General features: G+C 38.7%; 1 protein-coding gene across 4 annotated transcripts in view; it reads left to right on the top strand.

Annotated features, from left to right (window-relative positions):
* Positions 1-20,662, top strand: part of Ret (Ret oncogene) — a 190,121-nt gene that overhangs the window by 119,716 nt on the left and 49,743 nt on the right. For all 4 annotated transcript variants that reach the window (XM_074173183.1, XM_074173181.1, XM_074173180.1 and 1 more), the window contains 2 exons: positions 5,159-5,330; positions 6,599-6,699. In XM_074173183.1, the coding sequence (XP_074029284.1) occupies positions 5,159-5,330; positions 6,599-6,699 (273 nt within the window). The remainder of the gene's footprint in view (positions 1-5,158; positions 5,331-6,598; positions 6,700-20,662) is intronic.

Here is a 20,662-nt window from a genome sequence, read left to right as displayed (position 1 = left end):
TACTTTAAGAATGAGCGAGTCGGTATCTGTGTAAAGTAAAGAGACATTTTCATCAAAGTGTTGTTTGATGCATCCATAGAAAAAGTCATACATGACTGTTTTAGATAATTCTAATATGGAAAATCCCAAATATAATGGTTTATCGTAATGAACCTTCACTCTACCCAATTGAATGGCAACGAAATTATCAGTGAAAATTGAACAATTTTTGAAATTTGGTTTGGCTATGAGAGTGCTGGCACCTATATTTTTCTTTATATTTTCCCAATGTGTAACGAGTCTAACATCAATTCGATTATCTACATTCTCCATTGTCTTTCCATACACCGCATTATTCATTAGTTTATAGAAATCTTTAACAGATTTGTTGTTAGACCTATTACGCATTTCAGTATTAAGATCTATATAGGGTTTCATCCAGCATGATTGTTTGAATTTCAATACTCTATGTGTATTCATTACAATCAATCCATTTTTGACAGCTTGCTGTAGATTCCTATAATGAACAATATATTTTCTTTTATCATTCAAATTTGGAATTAATTTGGGAATTTTCGATTGTGTACGAGGTGGTATTATTTTTTCGACTAAAAATGGAAGGTCAGAATGTTTATCATGCAACTCTTGTGGATAATGAATGTCCACTTCAAATACATACCCATACGGACTATCAGTACTCACATCCATCACATCGAGATTAAGAATTTCATTTGGTGTCAACCATGTAAATTCACTTGTTGGTAGAGGTTGTGACATACTGTGACCGTATAGATTTGTTGCATCTAAATATGTAATGAATGTGGAAGGTTCGTTGGGATTATAATTGGGTAAAAATCTATTATTTGCTATATGTTTCCTCTCGCTACATTGACTAATTCCACCTCGTATACCTTTTTGAAAAAAGTGAATCATATCAATGTCAGTTAGTAATTCCAATTCAACATTAGTGAACTTCAACATGGCATCCCATGATAATCCAGGTGCAGTGTAATATTGTGCCGGATCTAAGTTATATATCTCTAAACTTGTGGTGCGGAAGTTTTCAAAAATATCACATAGTAGCAATACATCCGACTTCAAATACAAATCAGAGTATTCCCCCAAATTCTGACACTCGAATAAATTCCAAACTTTTCTAGCCCTATCATAATCAGTTTCCGATATATGTTCACAATTGAGTGTGTCATAAAACTGATTTTTTGTCGGAAGTAATGGATAATTCAATTTGTCAATGTCATCAACAAAACTATATGGAAATACACCTTTCTGTCTCATCAAATTGAATTTCTCAATTTGTGGGAAATGTTTGTGCATCTCCAAACATTGATCGGAGGTCAAGTTTGCACCCAACTTCTCCAACGAATTAGTCATAAATTTATAACTATCGATAAATCTCATTTTGAGATAATTCTTCCTAACCACACCATCTTTATCGGTATAGCTGTGTGTAAAGAGATGCTTCGTGAAAGATATATATTTCTCTTTAGTTTGCGGGATAACATCAACTTTCTCTTTATTCCTATACAATTCTTTTATGAATAAATGACAATCATAACCACTTAAATTATGAAAAATGATAGGTATGAAGTTTGGTATTTTGAAATTTAAATTACATTTCGAGTGAGCGGCATGTGATCTTTTCTTTCCTGTGACATGACAATGATCTCTTACTTTGACGTCACCATCAGTAAATGCTTTATTACATATACCACAAGTTCTGGCTGCAACAAACTGTTCTTCTTCTTCGACAGTTTGTGTATCCATTGGTTTAGGGTTTCTGAGATGATTTTCATGTATCTCTTTCAAATCATCTTCAATGCTACTCACAAATTTCTGAGCTGCATCTACACCCCTATATGTAACAAATTTTGTCAAATCATCATTATATGAACACTTTATCAAATAAGCAAATGAATATGGGGCATGTTTGAATGTTTTAATCGTGTATGAACTTCCAGGATTTGGCTCATTCACATGAATCGGTTTAAGCACTGATTCAAAATCAGCATACACTACAAATGGCACCCTCATTTGCCTCTCAAAGTTTTCAAACATTAGTTTATTTTCCGCAACCATTCTACCATATTTATTGATCTTTAAATTAGTAGTTGGTGTTGTGGTACTAATGTGATTACAATCATACATATTATGACGTAAAAGCAATCTCTCATCAGAAAAATATATCAAACATCCGTCACAAAAATATTTTTTCTGTCTATGAGCTGATAGTTGATTAGAAACTAATCTTGAAAGATCTTTGATCCAACAATAGTGACCATTACCGGAGTCATCAGTTATAAACAACAAATTGACATGTCTCCGGAGTCTTCTCTGTGAGTATCGCAATGGACCAATCACTTCATACTTCATTTTACCCTTCTCAAATGTACTCTCTAAACCGTAAACATTAATTGAAATATCATTCCTATCTTCGAATATTTCGATACTCTTATTATTAACTTTAACCGGAAAATCCATACCTGTGACATCTAAAACAGTGGAAAAATGTGGATATGACGTAAGTTCGGACACTCGACTATCTGCAGGATATAATGCTGATGTTATAGCCCAAGCAAAACAATATTGATCTTCATTACGAACATTCACAACAGCTTTCTTCCATTGAATACATTGAGGCAGCTTCACATATGAACGTCCTTCCAGTGGACTGTATTTATTAATGTTGACCTCGAGAAACAATATTTTTTCACAAGTCCAACCTGAATTATAAAAAAAAAAAAATATTACTATTCAATCTTATTGAAATTTTTAAAAAATAAATACCTGAGTCACGATCCTGGAACTCAGTCGTTTGTGCCACAATTACATCACGGAATCCATCAAAAACAGCATTCAAATCTGAAGATTGGTCCACTATTTTATTTTGGGAATTAAATGACTTCGTGTCCCTCGAATCATCAGTCTGAAGAATATAATTCCCAAAAACTTCCATATTCACCTTGATGCTTTTATGGATCCTGATGGCTGATTCCAGTAATTCAATGACCTTCTGCCTAATCTTATTGAAAAATGAAATGTAGTCACTGGTTACAATCGAACTCTCCACCCTGTATGTAGCAATGCGGCAATTGAATGCATTCGTTATAATTTGAACACCGTCAGACAATTGAACACATGCATTATTTTTATGACTCATGGTTCTTCGGTGAGAATTCACTTGGCTCATAGGAATTGTCACATTACAACAATTGCACGTATACATAGGTGTTGCATTATCCACTCTCACCCGTTTCACTGCAGGCCCTCCTTGGCAACTCTGGAGCTGATGCCGACGAAGATTATCACTACGAGTGAAAGATTTACCACAGTCACAGGAATACATTTTATATAATAGTTCTCACTAACTCACTTGATGTAAACTGACATAGCCAACACTCGTACGCTTCTTAAATACACTCTGATAGGACCCGTCAAGACGTCATAGCCAACCCCACTTCTCAACTACATGCGCCAAGATTACCTCCCAACTGAATGCGATAACAGATGTCGATATACGAGCAAGCAGTGGTCGTTGCGGTCTCGGAGAGGGTAGACGCTAGGCAAACAGTCCTCGGCTGCCGTTGTGTCACCATCGATAGCGGGGCTAGAGCGAACCTTCATCGCTTCAGGAGAGGTGAGGGCAGACCGATGAATACGCATTACTCTGCCACACGTCGTGGAGTGAACATGTCGCTCTCTAGCCGTTGAACGGTTATTGCTGTGACGTCACTCCACTACTAACTTGGTGCCCTAACACCGATGGAGCATTTATTACTTGGAGGATCTTCGAAGTATGCAGACGTATGTTTGTACATAGACAAACAAGCACATGATGAAACCCTGTACCGTGCATTCTCCTACACACACACACATAAACACACAAAATCTCATATGAAAAAAAAATCTGAACGATCCATGCACCAGACACTTCAAGGTCACAACGCCTTGACTTCACTGCACAACAAAAAAACTTCACCAAACAACAACCAATAAAAAAAGCAATTAATACGTCATAGTGGTGGGGGGAGGCCGAGAATCAGCTGTAAACAACTACTTCACTGGCATCGCTTCAGGCTTTGCCAAACAAAGATTGAACACTTGGAGGGCAAGTTGATTTATTGATTTCTGGCAGAATCTTCCAGGATTGGTTCACTCCAAGGCATTCATTCACCCTTCGAAGCTTGATACCATACAGTTGTTGGACTACACTAGGGAAAAACGATGCCTAACAAGCCTCCTTACAGGTCACTGTCATTTGAATCATCATATGCAGGACTGTCGGAAGACAGTGTGTGTCGCCTCTGTTTGGAAAATGATGGAACAGAAGAGCACATACTTTGTGCCTGCCCCACTGAGGACTGAATCAGGTTTTGAGAGTTCGGCAGAGCCGTACTCCTACCATCTAACCTAAAACACCACTCACTGTACAAACTAATTGGCTTCATTAAGAAGCTGGGTTTATTTGGTCGAATATGTCTTGGTGATCGATATCGATAATCGTTATTGAAAAACGTAGATTCCGGGTATTGCCGTGGTCTCTTTTGGGTCCAAAAGTTCTAACTACAACTACGGCAGTCATCTTCAGTGGTGTGGTCGAAGTACTCTCCTTGACGTATCAACTGATTTCAGACGACAAAACCCGTTAACTAACTGAAACATTGACGCTAGCCGTCAACTATATTTCTATATCAAATGGAGTTGTTCGATATGTTATGCAATGCCCCATAGAAAGAATTAATTCAAGCAGCCATTTCATTCAACGTTATTCAAAAACCTTCAATGAGTTTTCAGTATTCCATTAAAGAAATATCGGGTGGTGCAAATTTCTGATTCATTATGAATTGATGTGATGTATGAAGAAATATCTTCTTCTACGATTGCTAAGTACATTACGAATATATTTTTGCACTGAAGTTATAATTCTCACAATATTGTGGAGTTTATTTTAAGCAATATGAGTTCCATTATGCTCACTCCCAACTAAATTAATTTATTCCCATTCAAATAATAGGTACTTCTTGAAATTCCAACGAGAGTAGTTCACTTAATTGTATTATCGTTCTTATGTGCCTAACTTAAACAATGGAAAACTCAGAGTATTTAGAATTCTGATTAATTAATATCAGACCATCGTGGGTGATCCATTTTCCTGTTGCAGGGCGAGGTTATTTCCCACCCCCATCTGATATTCGTCGACAACGACACTTTGGATGCTAATCACTATGACGCACTAATCGTAGGAGGCGACATTCCTAATCTATTGAAACCCATTTGTAAGAAACATCCCCTTCCTCAAAAGGGATACGGAATGCAGACAGTTATTCACTGTGGTAAGTTTGAACTTCATTGAAAGGGGGTTTATTTTTTGAGTGATTAATTTTTGGAAAGAAAAATGTTGACTTTCTACTTCTCTATTGCAAGAATTCCAATTTTTTATATAAAGATGTTTTACTCTGTGGAACGAAATGAGATATTATAAATACACATTCTTTCAAAAATGGTTCGGGCTCATCTTGTCTCTTTCAAATTGGCAGCACTGAGATAGAGCTCGATAGAGCCTAAAAGTATATTGAAATCTTCAAATCATCTGTTTGATTTTCATCTTGTATTTTGTATTTTTTAATTGTATTCCGTAGAAGCATTGGAATAATAATACAAATCAGAATGAGCCTAACGCCTATTCAAGGATCTGTTTTGATTACAATAAAGTGGTAACAATGTCAGCACGTGAATGAAAACTCAAGCAGATAAGTTTTCCGTCCATCAAAACTTTAACAGAAATTGAAATAAGTTTCGTGGAAAAAACATATATTGAGAAAATAAATAGTTCGCTAAATTGCAACGTAGCCGTTACTACGTGGTAGGAGAAACTTTCTGTTTTTTACCACTTTTATTTATAACTATCGGTTCTGCTGTTCCGTCCTATATAGATATTTTCAAAGTTAAATACAGTTTGAAAATGTCCACATGCGACTAGAGTTTTATTTATTATATTTCATGAATACTTCGACATGAAATTCGAAACATTTCACTCTACCAACTTTTATCCCAATAAAATTGGAAATGTAATAGATCTTTGGTAGAGGTAAATATTTCGGATTTTATTAAAATATATTAATTTTCCTGTATGAATAACCACTACTATACTTCTTATAAACATATAAGGATATACATAATCTGAATTTTTGCAAGAAGATTATATATGTCATATTTTGAGTTTCTTTTATGAGAGGTGAGGAGAGAGTAATGGGGATGAGGCAATTGCAGTGATTAACTCCTGTAGAAAAATAGTCTGAATCAAAAGTTGGGTAGATTTAGGTGTTTGTAGGTTGAAGATACAACTCTGAAGAATCTTGTAACATCAGGTGATATTAGGGTTTCATACAACGAATTTCAAATTCACGAAAACCTAATTTTTACTTTGAGGTTTTTACGGCTTAGAGTATTCATCACGTTAGTACGAGTAAGAGCATTTTCAGGTTATGTCTTCATCAATTGAATAAGATACCTCTAGATTATCTGAAAATTACTGAAAAATTTTAATTCGCAGCTGAAAATTATTATATTTTTTTCACTGAGATACTGAAATTGGTTTCAGGTTTGAAATTCACGAAAGATGTCACATTCAACACTTCCAGTTACATTTTCCATCTGCAACTCAACGATACTACGTTAAGAAATGAAAAAATTAACAGTATTGTAAGTATACAAAACTTATAGATAGTGAAAATACTTTCATTCTCTGAACATCTCCATACATTTTCATCATCATTTCAACAGCACTCAATATGAATTTCTATAATGATATTTGATTTCTCATCTACCAAATTTACTTGACCCTATTGTCAATTGTAATACCTGGGCTGTTAGTCCAGATTATTACTGTACTTAGTATCAAATTTAATTATTTACTGTCCTCCATCTGTCACCAATATATCACCATTCCGTAGGGCTGCTGGACTCGTGCTAAACGCACGAAGGTTGGTCTTTTGAACCTTAACTACACTGAGGGTTTCCCTTTTGAAATTCCTCCTGTTGAGGTTGAAGCTTAATTTTATCATCTGAAGGCCGATTAATTATTCTATAGGACAGGGACTTACTCCATTTAACGAGCCAATAAAAGAGAAATGTGCGGTTATAGATATATTAAAAAAAAATGAATAATTGTTACCAAAATTTAACAAAGTTATAGATTGCAGTATGCAGTATTGCAATTATGAGCCTCCACAATTTACCATCGTGTAAAGAGTAGATATATATATATATATACAAATACATGAAAAGAAAACCGTATAAACCACTTGAATATAAAAATAAAATACAAGAAACCCGAAGAAACAAAATTGTTCGTACCACAAATCCCTCCTATAATAAATACTATACAAAAATTAGATAACTCGTTATCAGCTCAAAAACACATTAAATTGTATTGCCTGTAAGGTAGGCTTCCACCTTATACCTGAAATTCTATCAAAATAATGACCAAAATAATAAAAACTTTTCATAGGCTTGCCTGGCCGCCGTACTAATATTGACTTTCTATCACTTATATATCAATTGGAGTTTTACTCTAAGCCAAGGAGTAAGTGGTATAATCTCCTTGTCATTCTTTTCAACTTCAATGCCTCAAAATAACCAAACCCAAGAATAAAGTTCAAGGTGACAACTTCTCTCAATAAAACTACATGGGTGTTAGTACAATTTAAAATTTGACTCACGATACTCCGTTTATCCTGGTGTATTCGATTACCCTAGCTGCGCCTGTGATATGTCCGTCCTGTCCAGTCCTGATTCCGTAACCCTGGCTAATGCCACAAACCAAAACATCAAAATATTATTTAATTCACCGGCCTAACGCCACTATACCACAAGATTAACTCCGTCGCTACCGGTATCTAGAAATCAGTATTTACAACTATTTTTATTCCGCTTACTCCCGTATCCCTCTGACTACCATTAATCGCCCGGAGTCTCGCGAAGTACCCTTTATCGCCCGGAGTCCCGCTGACTACCCGTCTTCCACTGACTGCCGCGTTCCCCTAACTCACTGTCGTCACCGTTCTTTTCGGTCCTCCGCAACCTCCGAACCCCCAATACCGTCTTGAACGAAAAAATAAGTTCTTTCTCTTAACTTTCCGTGATTGGTCATTCCCTACGGTCTTGCTAAATTATTTTCCATTACCCTTCCCATTTAAAACTTATTTTATTTTTCATCGCACGTTATTGGTCACCCTCTGTTTTTGATAAGATGTGGTTCTGCCTATTTAGTTATGGCGGCTCTTTTCCGAGTCAACACAATTACCCGCCAGACCTCGGGTCAGCGGTTTCTCAATCGTTCCTAAGAAACGTGATTATGGGCACATGTAAAGTATACGGTTATTTGGGTACTCTAACTTATATGGCGACGGCGAAACCGACAAAGTCTTACAATCATATATTATATTTCTCCAGACGCTAAGTCATCATGAGCCCGTTTTCTGCCACTGGGTTCAATGTGACCGTTAAAATGTAATCGCGAAAATGCTTATCTAAATATTGAACTGACCCGGCAGAGAGATGCTGTTCACAAATGAATTCTTATTTTCAAGAAATTAAATTAACCTTCTTCATTTCCCTTATAATGGCAATTATTACACCACTTCCCCCTTCGTAAAAGTTCTGGGCATACAGTGCCATAACTTTTCAAATAACTAAATCTACAATATCAAGTTCAAAATAAGGGTTCATTCATCTTATGCCTAACAAAAGGTTTTGACTAAATTGTCGGCGGACAAAAGTTTCGCGTTTAAACCCGCGCACTAAACTCGCGAACACTCGCGTTCGTTCGTGATGCACTGCAGCTATCAGCGAGGCTCCGTTGCCTGCTGTGGTATGGTGTGGTGCTGTGTGATGTGAGAAGTAACCTTTTTCACTCAGTCCTTGACGGCCCAGGACTTGCTGCTACTCTGCTACTGGATACGGCCCGATCCATACGTGGGTACAGTAATGTCGTGGTTGCAACGATCTCGGTCGTAATGGTCAGCTCGCCTTGTACTTGCGAGCGACCCCGCTACTACACAGTTCATGAAATTAGAGTGCAAAAGTTTATGTCTGGGTTCGTCTTAACTCAGATTCGGACCGCGACACGATGTCTCACTTAGATTTACGGCAAGTCGGTTCGCAAGGCCTGGCTCGCTCCTTGGGTTGCCTGGTTGGACTCGTCGGTCCAGTGTTGTGAGTGGGGTACTCGAGGATACAGTCTCGGGGGTACATCTGCTTCCTCTAGGTAGGCTTCTTCGTCCCTTCTTGGTTCGGTTATGTCCTGTGCTACTACTTTCTGGTATCTGTGGGATACCCACATAGTTAAGGTATTCCATAGACTGGCCAGTATCATTACTCCGCATCCTACTGTCTGGTAAATATGAATTCCATTCAATACCACTCCCAAAGCGTATTTGATTATTCTAAAAACAGCATAAAATCCCATGAGTCCACTCATAAAGAGCCCTATGTCAGTGAACCATCCCCAAATCTGCTGCATCGTGTTATGGGCTAATTTCTCCATTTCCTCTATATCAAATAGATTTACTGTGGAAAATCCTTGTCCTGTGGTTTCCAGGCCTGCTACTCGTCTCACTATAATATTCTCCACCGCTTTTCGTTCATTTCCGAAAGCGATTATGCGTTGGGCACTCTTAATCTCCTCCTGGGTGTGAATTCCTAACGCTCCAACAGGTTGTATCGGGTAGAAATTGAGTTTAGTTTCTACTTCTGGGGAAAGCTCTTCTGGAGCGTGTTTTTCTATGGGGTATGGAGTTAATCCAATCCATTGGTCGTCAATGAAATACAAGGGTGGCATCAACCCATTGCAATCTACCTCTTCGGCATGTTCTTGTATAATCCTAGTAACCGGTGCCATAAACTTGGTTCGGTTATTTACCACTATGGGTAATTCATTATAGCATTTATTGGTCCTGTAGATTTCTACGGTCCTGGGTATACATCTCATAATGTATAAGATTTCTCCTAATACCCTTCCTATATAGCCTCCATTCTCCTTAACGAGTTGGCTCAGGGTACTGGGCGCCAAAGGTGCCAGTAACAGCCTGGTGCGTAAAATTTCTCGCTGTGTTAGACATCTCCTATGAGCAGTGTCGGTATATAGTTGATCGATCTTTCGATTGTAGGCTTGTTCCACGTATAGAAACTTACTGTTTACGTAAGCCATTAGATCGGCATTGTGCGGGAGTATATCAACTTTTGGTTTGAGAATAAAATATTGTGAGGTTTCTTCCGCAACTATTATACGAGGATGTTCCGTTTGCCATAATTCCATATTACATACGTTGACTCTCTTTATCAGAGTAACTGCGAAGACTTTCGCATTGTTTTCAACTACTATCAGTCGTTCTGTGGTGATTTGGTTGATTATCTTATCGGCTTGGCCACTATATAAGAGGCTAAGTTTATCTTCACAGGTCCGTAGGGGATTAGTCTCCCACATTGCTTCGCCTACGCTGGGGTCAAAACAATATCCTTTTAAATAGGGGCATACTACGTTACCCGTTAAAACTATTTCATTCTCGTCTAATTTGATTTTGGCCTCGTAGTCCATTAGTCGGATTTTTCCGTGGCTAGAATAATGATACTTTTCCATGATTGCCCATTTTCATGGTAGGTGGTTCCTTCACAGGATCCGTCGGCGTTTACTAGTCCTTCTAAAGTGAGGGATGCTGTAGTAGTGCCATTGGCTGCAAGGTCTCCAATCTTCTGGTGATGAATGATTAAGGATCGATAATGATGCGCGTTGCGGTATTCGTCAGCACCTATGCGATTTACATAGTTCAGTATTCCCCCGGACACTATTGAACTGTGGCTATGCATTCCACAATGCATAATTACTCGCGTGACTTCGATTAAACAAGTCCACACATGTTAAAAAGAAATTTCGTCTCTTTGTAACACGGACACTTTTCCCGACTCGCTTTGATATGCAGTCTGGGTTTCGGGGCACTCCGCGACATCGCGAATTGATATGGCTGATATCTCGGTCGCCTTGTCGTCACAATCGTAGGCGATGAGGGATTTCACCTGGGTGAAGTTTGACATCATGAACAAGGTTACTCCCGTACTGATGATGAGGAGCCTGATGAGGTCCATCCTTCTGTCGGGTGTCTTCTTTATTCGACTTTGCCCTGTGGAGAAATCAAAACTTTGCCAAATGTATACAACAGTCTATGTCAATGACCCTATCATACAGCACATAATAAGAATGCATATAACAAACATAAAAATATCAAGGCAATTGTTCGTGACATATCTATTCTAAATAGTGTTTGAAATCTTGACTATCTTCAATAACATATTTCTTGATTGGAGGCCAAGGCAATTTGATTTCTGACAAAGTGTCCTTTATATGTTATCCTACCTACCCATTTCTACGGTAGATCATCGTCACGATATTCAATATCGAGATCCTAGATCATCTCGCAATATTCCCTTATTAAGACCTTCCCTCCTACTTTCGCGCCCTCCTTTTTCGGTATTCCCTACTTCTAATCTCATGCCCTATTGGCATAATCTTCCACGTTATACATCTACTATGATCGGTAGATTTAGGAACTATCCTTTTCGAATAACTCCAAGTTCACGTAATCCGAGAAACAGTAAAGAGGTGAAGATACTGTCATATTTCTCTTTCCACCCATATATGTTGAAAAACCCCTGTCGACCCTTTCCACCGAGGCCCAGCGGTTGAGGTTTCTCAAGGTCACCAAAACGTGAATTTCTATTTCTGGTTTTAGCCAGGGAACGATTATCGTACCCAGTGAGATTATAGTCCCCACCTGACTGAAACTTTATAATTAATACGATGACTCAGGTACATCATGTGTCGTGGTACATCTCAACATGGCGTTTCGGAAAACCGAAATTAAATTCCACAAGACGTAATTGAATTTCTAATTCTTGTTCCCCGACAAATGAAAAAAATTTTTCCCCCTTTCCGTCGGTGAACAGGGATGGCTGCCTACCAACCCAAGGTGTGTCAAAGCACGCTTTATAAAAGATCTAGTACCTGTTACGGCCGGTACCCCGCCCCTCTGGATTTAACATATTATTATAAAACCCTTTTCTCCTCACTATTTTATCGCCCCTGTTATTTTACTACCTTTCCCATGATTCACTGGTATCTTACTATCTACCCTTGACCTGCCCTATTGATTGTATCCGTTTATCCTTTCCCGAACTGACCCGTGAACAAAACTGTTGTTATAAACTCGCTCCCTTTTTATTTCTGAAATATAGTCCTCATATTACCGTCCCTTAAGAAGTTTGTTCTGACTTGAACTGAATCAAAGTCCACCCCCTGAATATCCCCTTATTATTCTTGCATCTACTTTAATCCCGCAATTTTTTATTTTTTTTGTAAGTACATTCCCCAATTCGATTATTTATTTGATTATTATTATTACTGACTTATGGGACTTACTACTAGCTTTAACCCATTTAACGTGACTGCTGTTGCCATTTCTGTTATTACGTACGGGCCCTCATAAGCCGGCGAAAGTTTTTTTGATATTCCTGGTTTCACTGATTTAATTTTCACTAGCACATAGTCCCCTACTTTAAATGGATGCTCCGCAGTTTTTTGGTTATACTTTTCATTTCTTGTCCTCTTCGTCTCTTCTGTATTCACAAATACTCTCGTATATACCTGTCTTAGTCTTTCCAGTAATTCTGACGCGTAGTCCTCGTCATAATTGTATCTAACTCTTTCCGATTGTATGAAGCTATCTATTGGTAGCGTCTGTTCTCTCCCATGTAGCAAGAAAAACGGGCTATATCCCGTGGTGACGTGTGGGAGTCCCCGGTAAGCCATTAACACGAAAGGTAACCAGTCATCCCAATCTCTTTGATTGTTACTTATATAATGGGAAAGCATATCTTTCATTACTCTGTGCATCCTTTCAATTTGTCCGTTGGTGGTTGGTGCGTAGCTGGCAGTGTGACTCTTTTTGACTATTAGAACTCGACATACTTCTAGAAATAGCTGTGACATGAAGTTGGTTCCTCGGTCCGTCAGTTTTCTCTTAGGTGTTCCATGTCGCGTTATTATATTTTCTACAAACGCTCGGGCAACTGTGTCCGCTTTCTGATCCGGTAGTGGGATCGCCTCTACATACTTAGTGAAATAATCTTGAAAGGTCAGTATATAACGGTTTCCCCTATTTGAAGTAACCATTGGTCCTACTATATCCATGGACGTTAATTCCCAAGGCGCCGTTGTCGGTGTGAACCTTTGTAGTGGGGCTTTCTTCTGATGCGGGGAGGATTTCCTACGATTGCAAGCGTCGCAGGTGGCGCAATACTTGATAACATCGGTCCTCATATTTGGCCAGTAGAATCTCCGCTTTATACTGGCTAGTGTTTTCTGTTGTCCTGGATGACCAGCAAATGGGGCGTCGTGAAAGTCCTCCAATACTTTCCTAACATATTTCCTAGGTACAATTAGCTTATCCCCATCCTCTTCTACGTGATATATCAGCCCATCTTTTGACCTATAGTAAAGCGGATTTTCTCCCGTCATGTCATTCTGTCTCTCTATCTCTTGGCAAAATTCGTCCTCAGTTTGTTCTTTCTTCAACTATTCTCGGTCCCATTCTGGCACTAACAGATCCTCGCGCTCTTCTACAACTCCAATGGTTGCCACTTGCTCAGCCAATTCGTAAATGTAAATTTCGATATTAGTATTATGGAATAAAAATTCAATCATTCCCAAGACGGCGCCCCAGTCTAATTTATCCAAGCCATTCCCAATTCGCGGCATCGCCAGATGAGTATCTTTATTCCTATCACAACAATTTTTCAATTCCCTCAAAGCATTCCACATGCTTCGATACGATGGTTTGTCCCAATACTGAGCTTTTGTAACTAGGTAATATATATTACGGCTAAGGCCCACTCTTCCGGGGCGGAAAATAAATTTCCAACTTTTATCTTCAGCTTCGTCATTTTTGGAGTTTGATGTATCTTCCTATATTCCTCGTACTCTTCGAACTCTGTCTCAATGTAATGATCCCCTCGATCGTGCATCCGGCTTAACGCGTCAGCGTTGCCATGCAGTTTACCCTTGCGATGAATTATCGTAAAATCATATTCTCCCAAGGTCAGAGCCCATCTAGCCAGTCTAGAACCAGGGTCTTTAATCGTTAACAGCCACTTCAATGGTCGGTGGTCTGTTATAACAGTGAACTTATTACCATACAAATAACACCTGAAGGTTTGTATTCCAAAAATCACCCCCAACAATTCTTTTTCAGTAGTCGAATAATTCAATTCGGCTTTCTTTAGATTTCTGCTCGCGTATGCTACTGGTCTCTCATGTCCTTCCCTTAACTGGCTGAGGACGGCCCCTATTTCTGAGCCAGACGCGTCGGTAGCAGCAATAAATGGTTGGGAAAAGTCCGGAAAAATCAGGACCAAATCCGATGTCAATATACTCTTCAGTTTCTCGGTGGCCTGTAGAACTTCTGGTGTTATTTCAAACTTCACCTCTTTTTTTGTTAAATGCGTTAGCGGTGCCATCAACTCCGCGGCGTTAGGTATAAATCGTCGATACCAATTTACGATTCCTAAAAACGATCGTACTCCCTTAACATTCTTTGGGATTGGAAATTTTTGGATTGCCTCAATCTTTTCTGGATCCGGAAGAACCCCGTTCTGTGATATCGTATGTCCTGAATATTTCACTTTATTCAGTAGAAAGTTACATTTCTTTGGTTTTAGTTTCACATCCACGGCCCTCAGACACTCAAACACCTGTCTCAATCTTTCGATATGATCATCGACTCCTTCCGCATTGAAAATGATAATGACGTCCAAATATACCATACAAATTTCCCCGGTAAGTCCGGTCAAGGTAATGTTCATAAACCTCTGAAATGTCGATGGTGCGTTAACCAGACCAAACGGCATTTTTAGGTACTCATAGTGCCCTTGGAACGTACTGAATCCAGTTAAAGGAACGTCCTTCTCTTCCATGTCAATTTGGTGATATGCTTCTGCCACATCAATGACTGAGAAAAGTGCGTTACTCCCTGCGGTATATCCCTGAATCAGATCTGAAATGTTGGGTAGTGGATAGTATTCCTTCTTAGTGACGCTATTCAGTCCCCTATAGTCGATACACATTCTCATTTTTTCCTCCCCATTAGGTAATTTCTTCGTCACCAGTACTACTGGTGCTGACCACGGACTAAACGATGGGCGAATCACCCCTGCGTCTAGCAATCTGTCTATTTCTCTCTGCAAAACTTGACGCTGATGATATGGAATCCTGTAGATTCCATATTATCACCTTAGAACCGGCTGCGCGGCCGGTTCTAAGGTGATACCATGTTTGACCATAGTTGTGCTAGTAATCACATCGTTTTCTTCTAAAAATAAGTCCTGATATTCTCGTATTAATCGTTGTAATTTCGTTCCAGACTCTTGGTCTAAATGTTCCAACTCAAACCCGGTATTACTCCAATCATTTCCCTCCAGGTTAATTCGGCCAATTGTCTGCTTTCCCGTAACCAGTTTCCTCATATCTACTTCCCCTGCTATAGCTCTAGCAAGTTTTTTCTTCTTTTCCAAGGTAACCTCTCTGGAGGATACATTTATTATTCTAATCCATAATCGTGCTGAATTTTCCATCACTGCGTTTGCAACATAAATGCCATTGATACCCAGGTCGATGGCTTCACAGATCAGGACTTGCCCCTCAATAGGTTTGGCCAAGATGGCTGCTACCATGGTCTGGCCCCGGCTTTGCACACCTACTTTTTCTTCCAGAATAATATCAGTTTCCCATCTCTTGTGAGGCAGCTCTACGGTTTTATTTTCTCCATCCATCCGTTGTGCGTGTTCTACTACGGGTTGTCCTCTACCTTCGTTTCCAGCGTTGTTCAACTGTTTCAGTTCCTTTTCTTTCCGATCGAAAGCTAGATTGGTTGTCAGTGGTTCTGTCCTCGGTACGCCTTCTAACAAAGCCTTCATGTCTTTTTGTACCTTATTCACTTTGCTCTCAGGGTTCGCCATCGTTTTCTTCGGCTTCAGTATCGCGACAGCCTCTTCTTCTATTGTCCGTAATACGCTGTGTGCTTCCTCCAACTGTTGCTTCTTCTGTTTTAGTTGGTTATCCAAATCAGTTAAGGCTTGATTTTTCTCTTCTATTTGTCTACTCCTGTCCTCTACAGCTCGTCTCTGACTTTTGAACTGTTCTTCTACTTTTTCTTCCATTGTCGATTTCGCAACTGCCCGATTCTTCTCCAGTACAATGCCCTTAGTGGACTCATTCATCACCTTAATCCAGAGTCGTACTGTATTATCTGTATCCGCGTTAGCTACGCGTACTCCCTTCAAACCGAGGTCGATTGGCTCGCAACTCACACCTATTCCTGTCTTTGCCAAAATGGCGGGTACCATGGCCTCGTACCGGCCTGGCACAACTACTTCTTGTTCCAACAATATATGGACATCCAATTCATCTTGGGGGTTTCTCCTTGGGTCCATACGCTGGCCCATTTCGTTTATTTCCTTCTTCTTCCCACTAGTCGCTTCCTCAGCGTCATTCTTCTTCAATCCCATTTTCACATTATTATTTTCTCCTCTTTGTATCTGGCCTATCACGACTTCCTTACTACTCTCAGTGACTTCTTGGTTCCTAACCACTTTTTTCCTGATGGGGGTTTCCTTGGCTCCACATGTAGTTGGGACTTCCACTTCCTGTTTCATTTTCTTGACCCCGTATCCTCCTAGCTTATCTTCTGTTCTCTTGGTCATGCTCTCCCTTATGTTATCTACTAATTTGTGACTTTTATTCCTCCCCGCTTCTGGGGTCTTCCATTGCGTTTTAAATGCCTCTTTCTTGCGGCTGCTTTCAGTCGGTTGAATACTTCTTCTCCAGTTTTCAAAAAATCTTCTCACCATTCCTAACCAATTTTTCCATTCAAATTTCGAAGTTTTCGGGTCTCTCCCAGTTTTGCTCCACATTCCTCTTCTTTCATTAATGTATCCTGGGCATCTCCCATTTCTTGACGCCGTCTTCGCTGCAATCTTCATATGCTCTTTCCTGTAAGGAGCGTCCGTAATTTTTCCGATTCTCTTCTCGCCAAACTGATTTCCTAACGTTTCTTCCTCGTGTGAGAGAAATCTCACTAGTGTCCTTCCAAGTTTAAGCCCTTGTTCTTTACCGTAAATAACGTGAGCCTGAGTTGCCGACAGGAAATCTCTTCCTAAAATTATGTGAGCATTCCCCAGAGTTTCGTCCTTGCATACTATTGCTGTCCATTTTCTGCACCATTGTTTATTTTCCGTTTCGATCCATAGATTTGTAGATCCCCATGTTTTAAGAAAATGACCCGTTACACTTGTTAGATGGAAATGTTCAGCCCCTCGTTTATCAACTTCTTCTTCCTTGACTAGCCTTCGCTTCACTAGGGTCACAGCAGCTCCCGTGTCTACGAGGCAGTTTCCCCGTTTTCCATTTATCGTCATGCGTACTAAATGCGGTATATGCTTCCCCGATTCTGTTGTCACCTCCGGTATGACCATCACCCATTGTCCTCGTCTCGTTTCCCCCTTCATTACATTGTCTTCCCTTGAAAAACTTCTCTTCATGATATTCTGCCACCCTTCTTGTTTACGGCCTCTGTCCTGGCAGAAAGAAGTTGGCCTTATTAGTTTAAATTACTGTTGCGTTGATTTTCTGATGCAGGTCCCCGTCTAGGTGTGCCCGTTGAATGCCCCTGTTGGGTATCGCCCCCGTTGATGGTCTCCATTCTCTAGGAAGTCGTGTCTCCGTCTTATCTCTTCCATTATTTCCTATTCTTCCTTTTTGGGGTGGATTATTCATTTCTCTTGAATTGCCATCCGCTTTCCGACACTCTTTGGCCCAGTGTCCTTCTCGATGACATATAAAACATGCGGTATTCCTCTGAGGATGACTTCTTATTCCGGACCTGCATTCTCTTGCCAAGTGTCCATTTTGTCCACAATCATAACATCCTTGTGAATTTCTTGGCGAAGGGAATTTCCTAGGCCCCATATTTGTTGAACGTTCCTTATCGTAAACGTCCCGATTCCTTAGCGGCGTTCCTTCAATTTCATTTTCCACTCCTGAAATTTTCGAGTTGCTGTTCCTTCCCTGTAACATAAGTATTGTTGTTTCCTGAAGTTTAACCAGCCGTTCTGCTTTTTACAGGTCCAAATCCGATTCTTGTAGCAGTAAAATGCCAGTATCCTTCATTAAATCCTTTCTTAATCCCATTTTAAATTGACTGAGTATTAAATCTTTATTCTTTTTTTTAATTCCCGCCTCTTGTTCGGTAGTAGCCCCTTGCAAATCTTCTTTTAGTAAATTATCCCCCAAAATCCGTAACCGCGTACAAAAAGATGAGACATCCTCATCATGTCGCTGATAACACCTGCTTAGATTATATTGGCTTTCCCCGGTAGCCTAAAAGGTGCAAATTTGGAGAGCATCCGCGATTTTAATTCAAAAAAAGTTAATGTGTCCAAATCCGGTTCGGACTTAAAAAAGTTATAGGCCTCGCCAATCAGTTTGAATTTAAACAATTTTAAAGTTTGGTCTTCCGACCACTCGTCTAGCTTTGCTCGCATCTCGAGTTTCTCGAAATATTTTCCGGTGTTCTTTCCCGAAAAATCCTCCAGAGTAGTCGCTATCATTCCTAGCGAGTACATGGCGGGTGCCCTTACCATGATAGGTGACGTATTCATATTTGGAGCGTTAGTAGTATTTTGAGAGGTGTTCACCATTTTATTCAAAATAAAAATATACTTATGCAACACAATACACAAAAATCAACAAAAAGAAATCTCCTACCTTTGTGGCTTCTTCGACGCCTGAAATACAGCCTGAACTAATTTTCTATGTTCTCAAATGCAATTAAAACTTCTACTTAATCTTCACTAACTTTTAGACAGCAATGGCTTTTAACAATTGTTGTATTCCCAATTCTTTATACTGTATTTATATATAAAAAAAAAACCTCAAGTTTGACATCTCCTATTATAATACACCTAATTTTCGCCCAATAGTCTTATACGACCTTCTTAATAACTTAATTATCAACTTAACCTTTCAATATTTACTCCCGAACTTACTAAAATAAAAAAAAATCAAGAACTCTTCAAAATCATTCAAATTTAACTTTGCGTCCCATGTAGGTTTGACCCACTAACCGATATACCCCAAGAAAAATGAATTAAAATAATTAAAACAACCAACCTGAATAAATGGACCCCAGAAAATTATTTTATTTAACTCCCCTGTATATTAAATACAGTAACTCAACTCTAAACCACAACGTAAACATTCAATGACTCCCTCTGTATGCACTTTTTACTAACAGTAAACTGTATTTATGTCACCCAGTACCTTATTAACTTTTTACTAGGCAACCATAATGTTTCTAGAACATTCCAACAATTCTGTGAGAACTAATCTAATTCCCAGTAACCTCGTCTAAATTTGGAACAATGAACATAAAATCTCGATACTTATATATTTTATTCAGCTTCACTCTATCTTTTTCCTCAATTCAAAAATATTTCATTCAAACAAAATGAATTTTATTTGCCGTTGCTGTCAGGAATTTTAACTCAACTTCAATATATTTAAAGCCCCACAGAGCTTTCTATCTTCTAACTTTCTTTCACCGACTTTATTGAACTACTTTAAAGCCTAATTATCATTCCCGGATACTTTAACAAAAGTTATTAGTGCCCTCTCAACTTTTTTTCAACTTCAAACCCAACTTATCTCTCTCCCCCTGTATACTCTATATAGCAAAACAAAAATAAAATTATTTTCCCTGATGCTTTAGCGGATACACCCAGTATATATCCTCAACCTACTAATATTGACTGATTACTGCTTTATTTCCTTCTCAAGTAAATTCAAATCAACGTAACTAATAATTCTGTCTACTCTGTGAGACCTTAAATTTTGTTGGTCTTTTGAACCTTAACTACACTGAGGGTTTCCCTTTTGAAATTCCTCCTGTTGAGGTTGAAGCTTAATTTTATCAGCTGAAGGCCGATTAATTATTCTATAGGACAGGGACTTACTCAATTTAACGAGCCAATAAAAGAGAAATGTGCGGTTATAGATATATTGAAAAAAATGAATAATTGTTACCAAAATTTAACAAAGTTATAGATTGCAGTATGCAGTATTGCAATTATGAGCCTCCACAATTTACCATCGTGTAAAGAGTAGATATATATATATATATATATACAAATACATGAAAAGAAAACCGTATAAACCACTTGAATATAAAAATAAAATACAAGAAGTAGATATATATATATATATATATATATATATATATATATATATATATATACAAATACATGAAAAGAAAACCGTATAAACCACTTGAATATAAAAATAAAATACAAGAAACCCGAAGAAACAAAATTGTTCGTACCACAAATCCCTCCTATAATAAATACTATACAAAAATTAGATAACTCGTTATCAGCTCAAAAACACATTAAATTGTATTGCCTATTCTATCAAAATAATGACCAAAATAATAAAAACTTTTTATAGGCTTGCCTGGCCGCCGTACTAATATTGACTTTCTATCACTTATATATCAATTGGAGT

The sequence above is a fragment of the Leptinotarsa decemlineata genome, unplaced genomic scaffold (genome assembly GCF_025532065.1).
Source record: "Leptinotarsa decemlineata unplaced genomic scaffold, Ldec_3_MD MMD2_tig00000218_RagTag_RagTag, whole genome shotgun sequence".
Taxonomy (NCBI): domain Eukaryota; kingdom Metazoa; phylum Arthropoda; class Insecta; order Coleoptera; family Chrysomelidae; genus Leptinotarsa; species Leptinotarsa decemlineata.
This window is presented reverse-complemented; position numbering and strand designations above follow the sequence as displayed.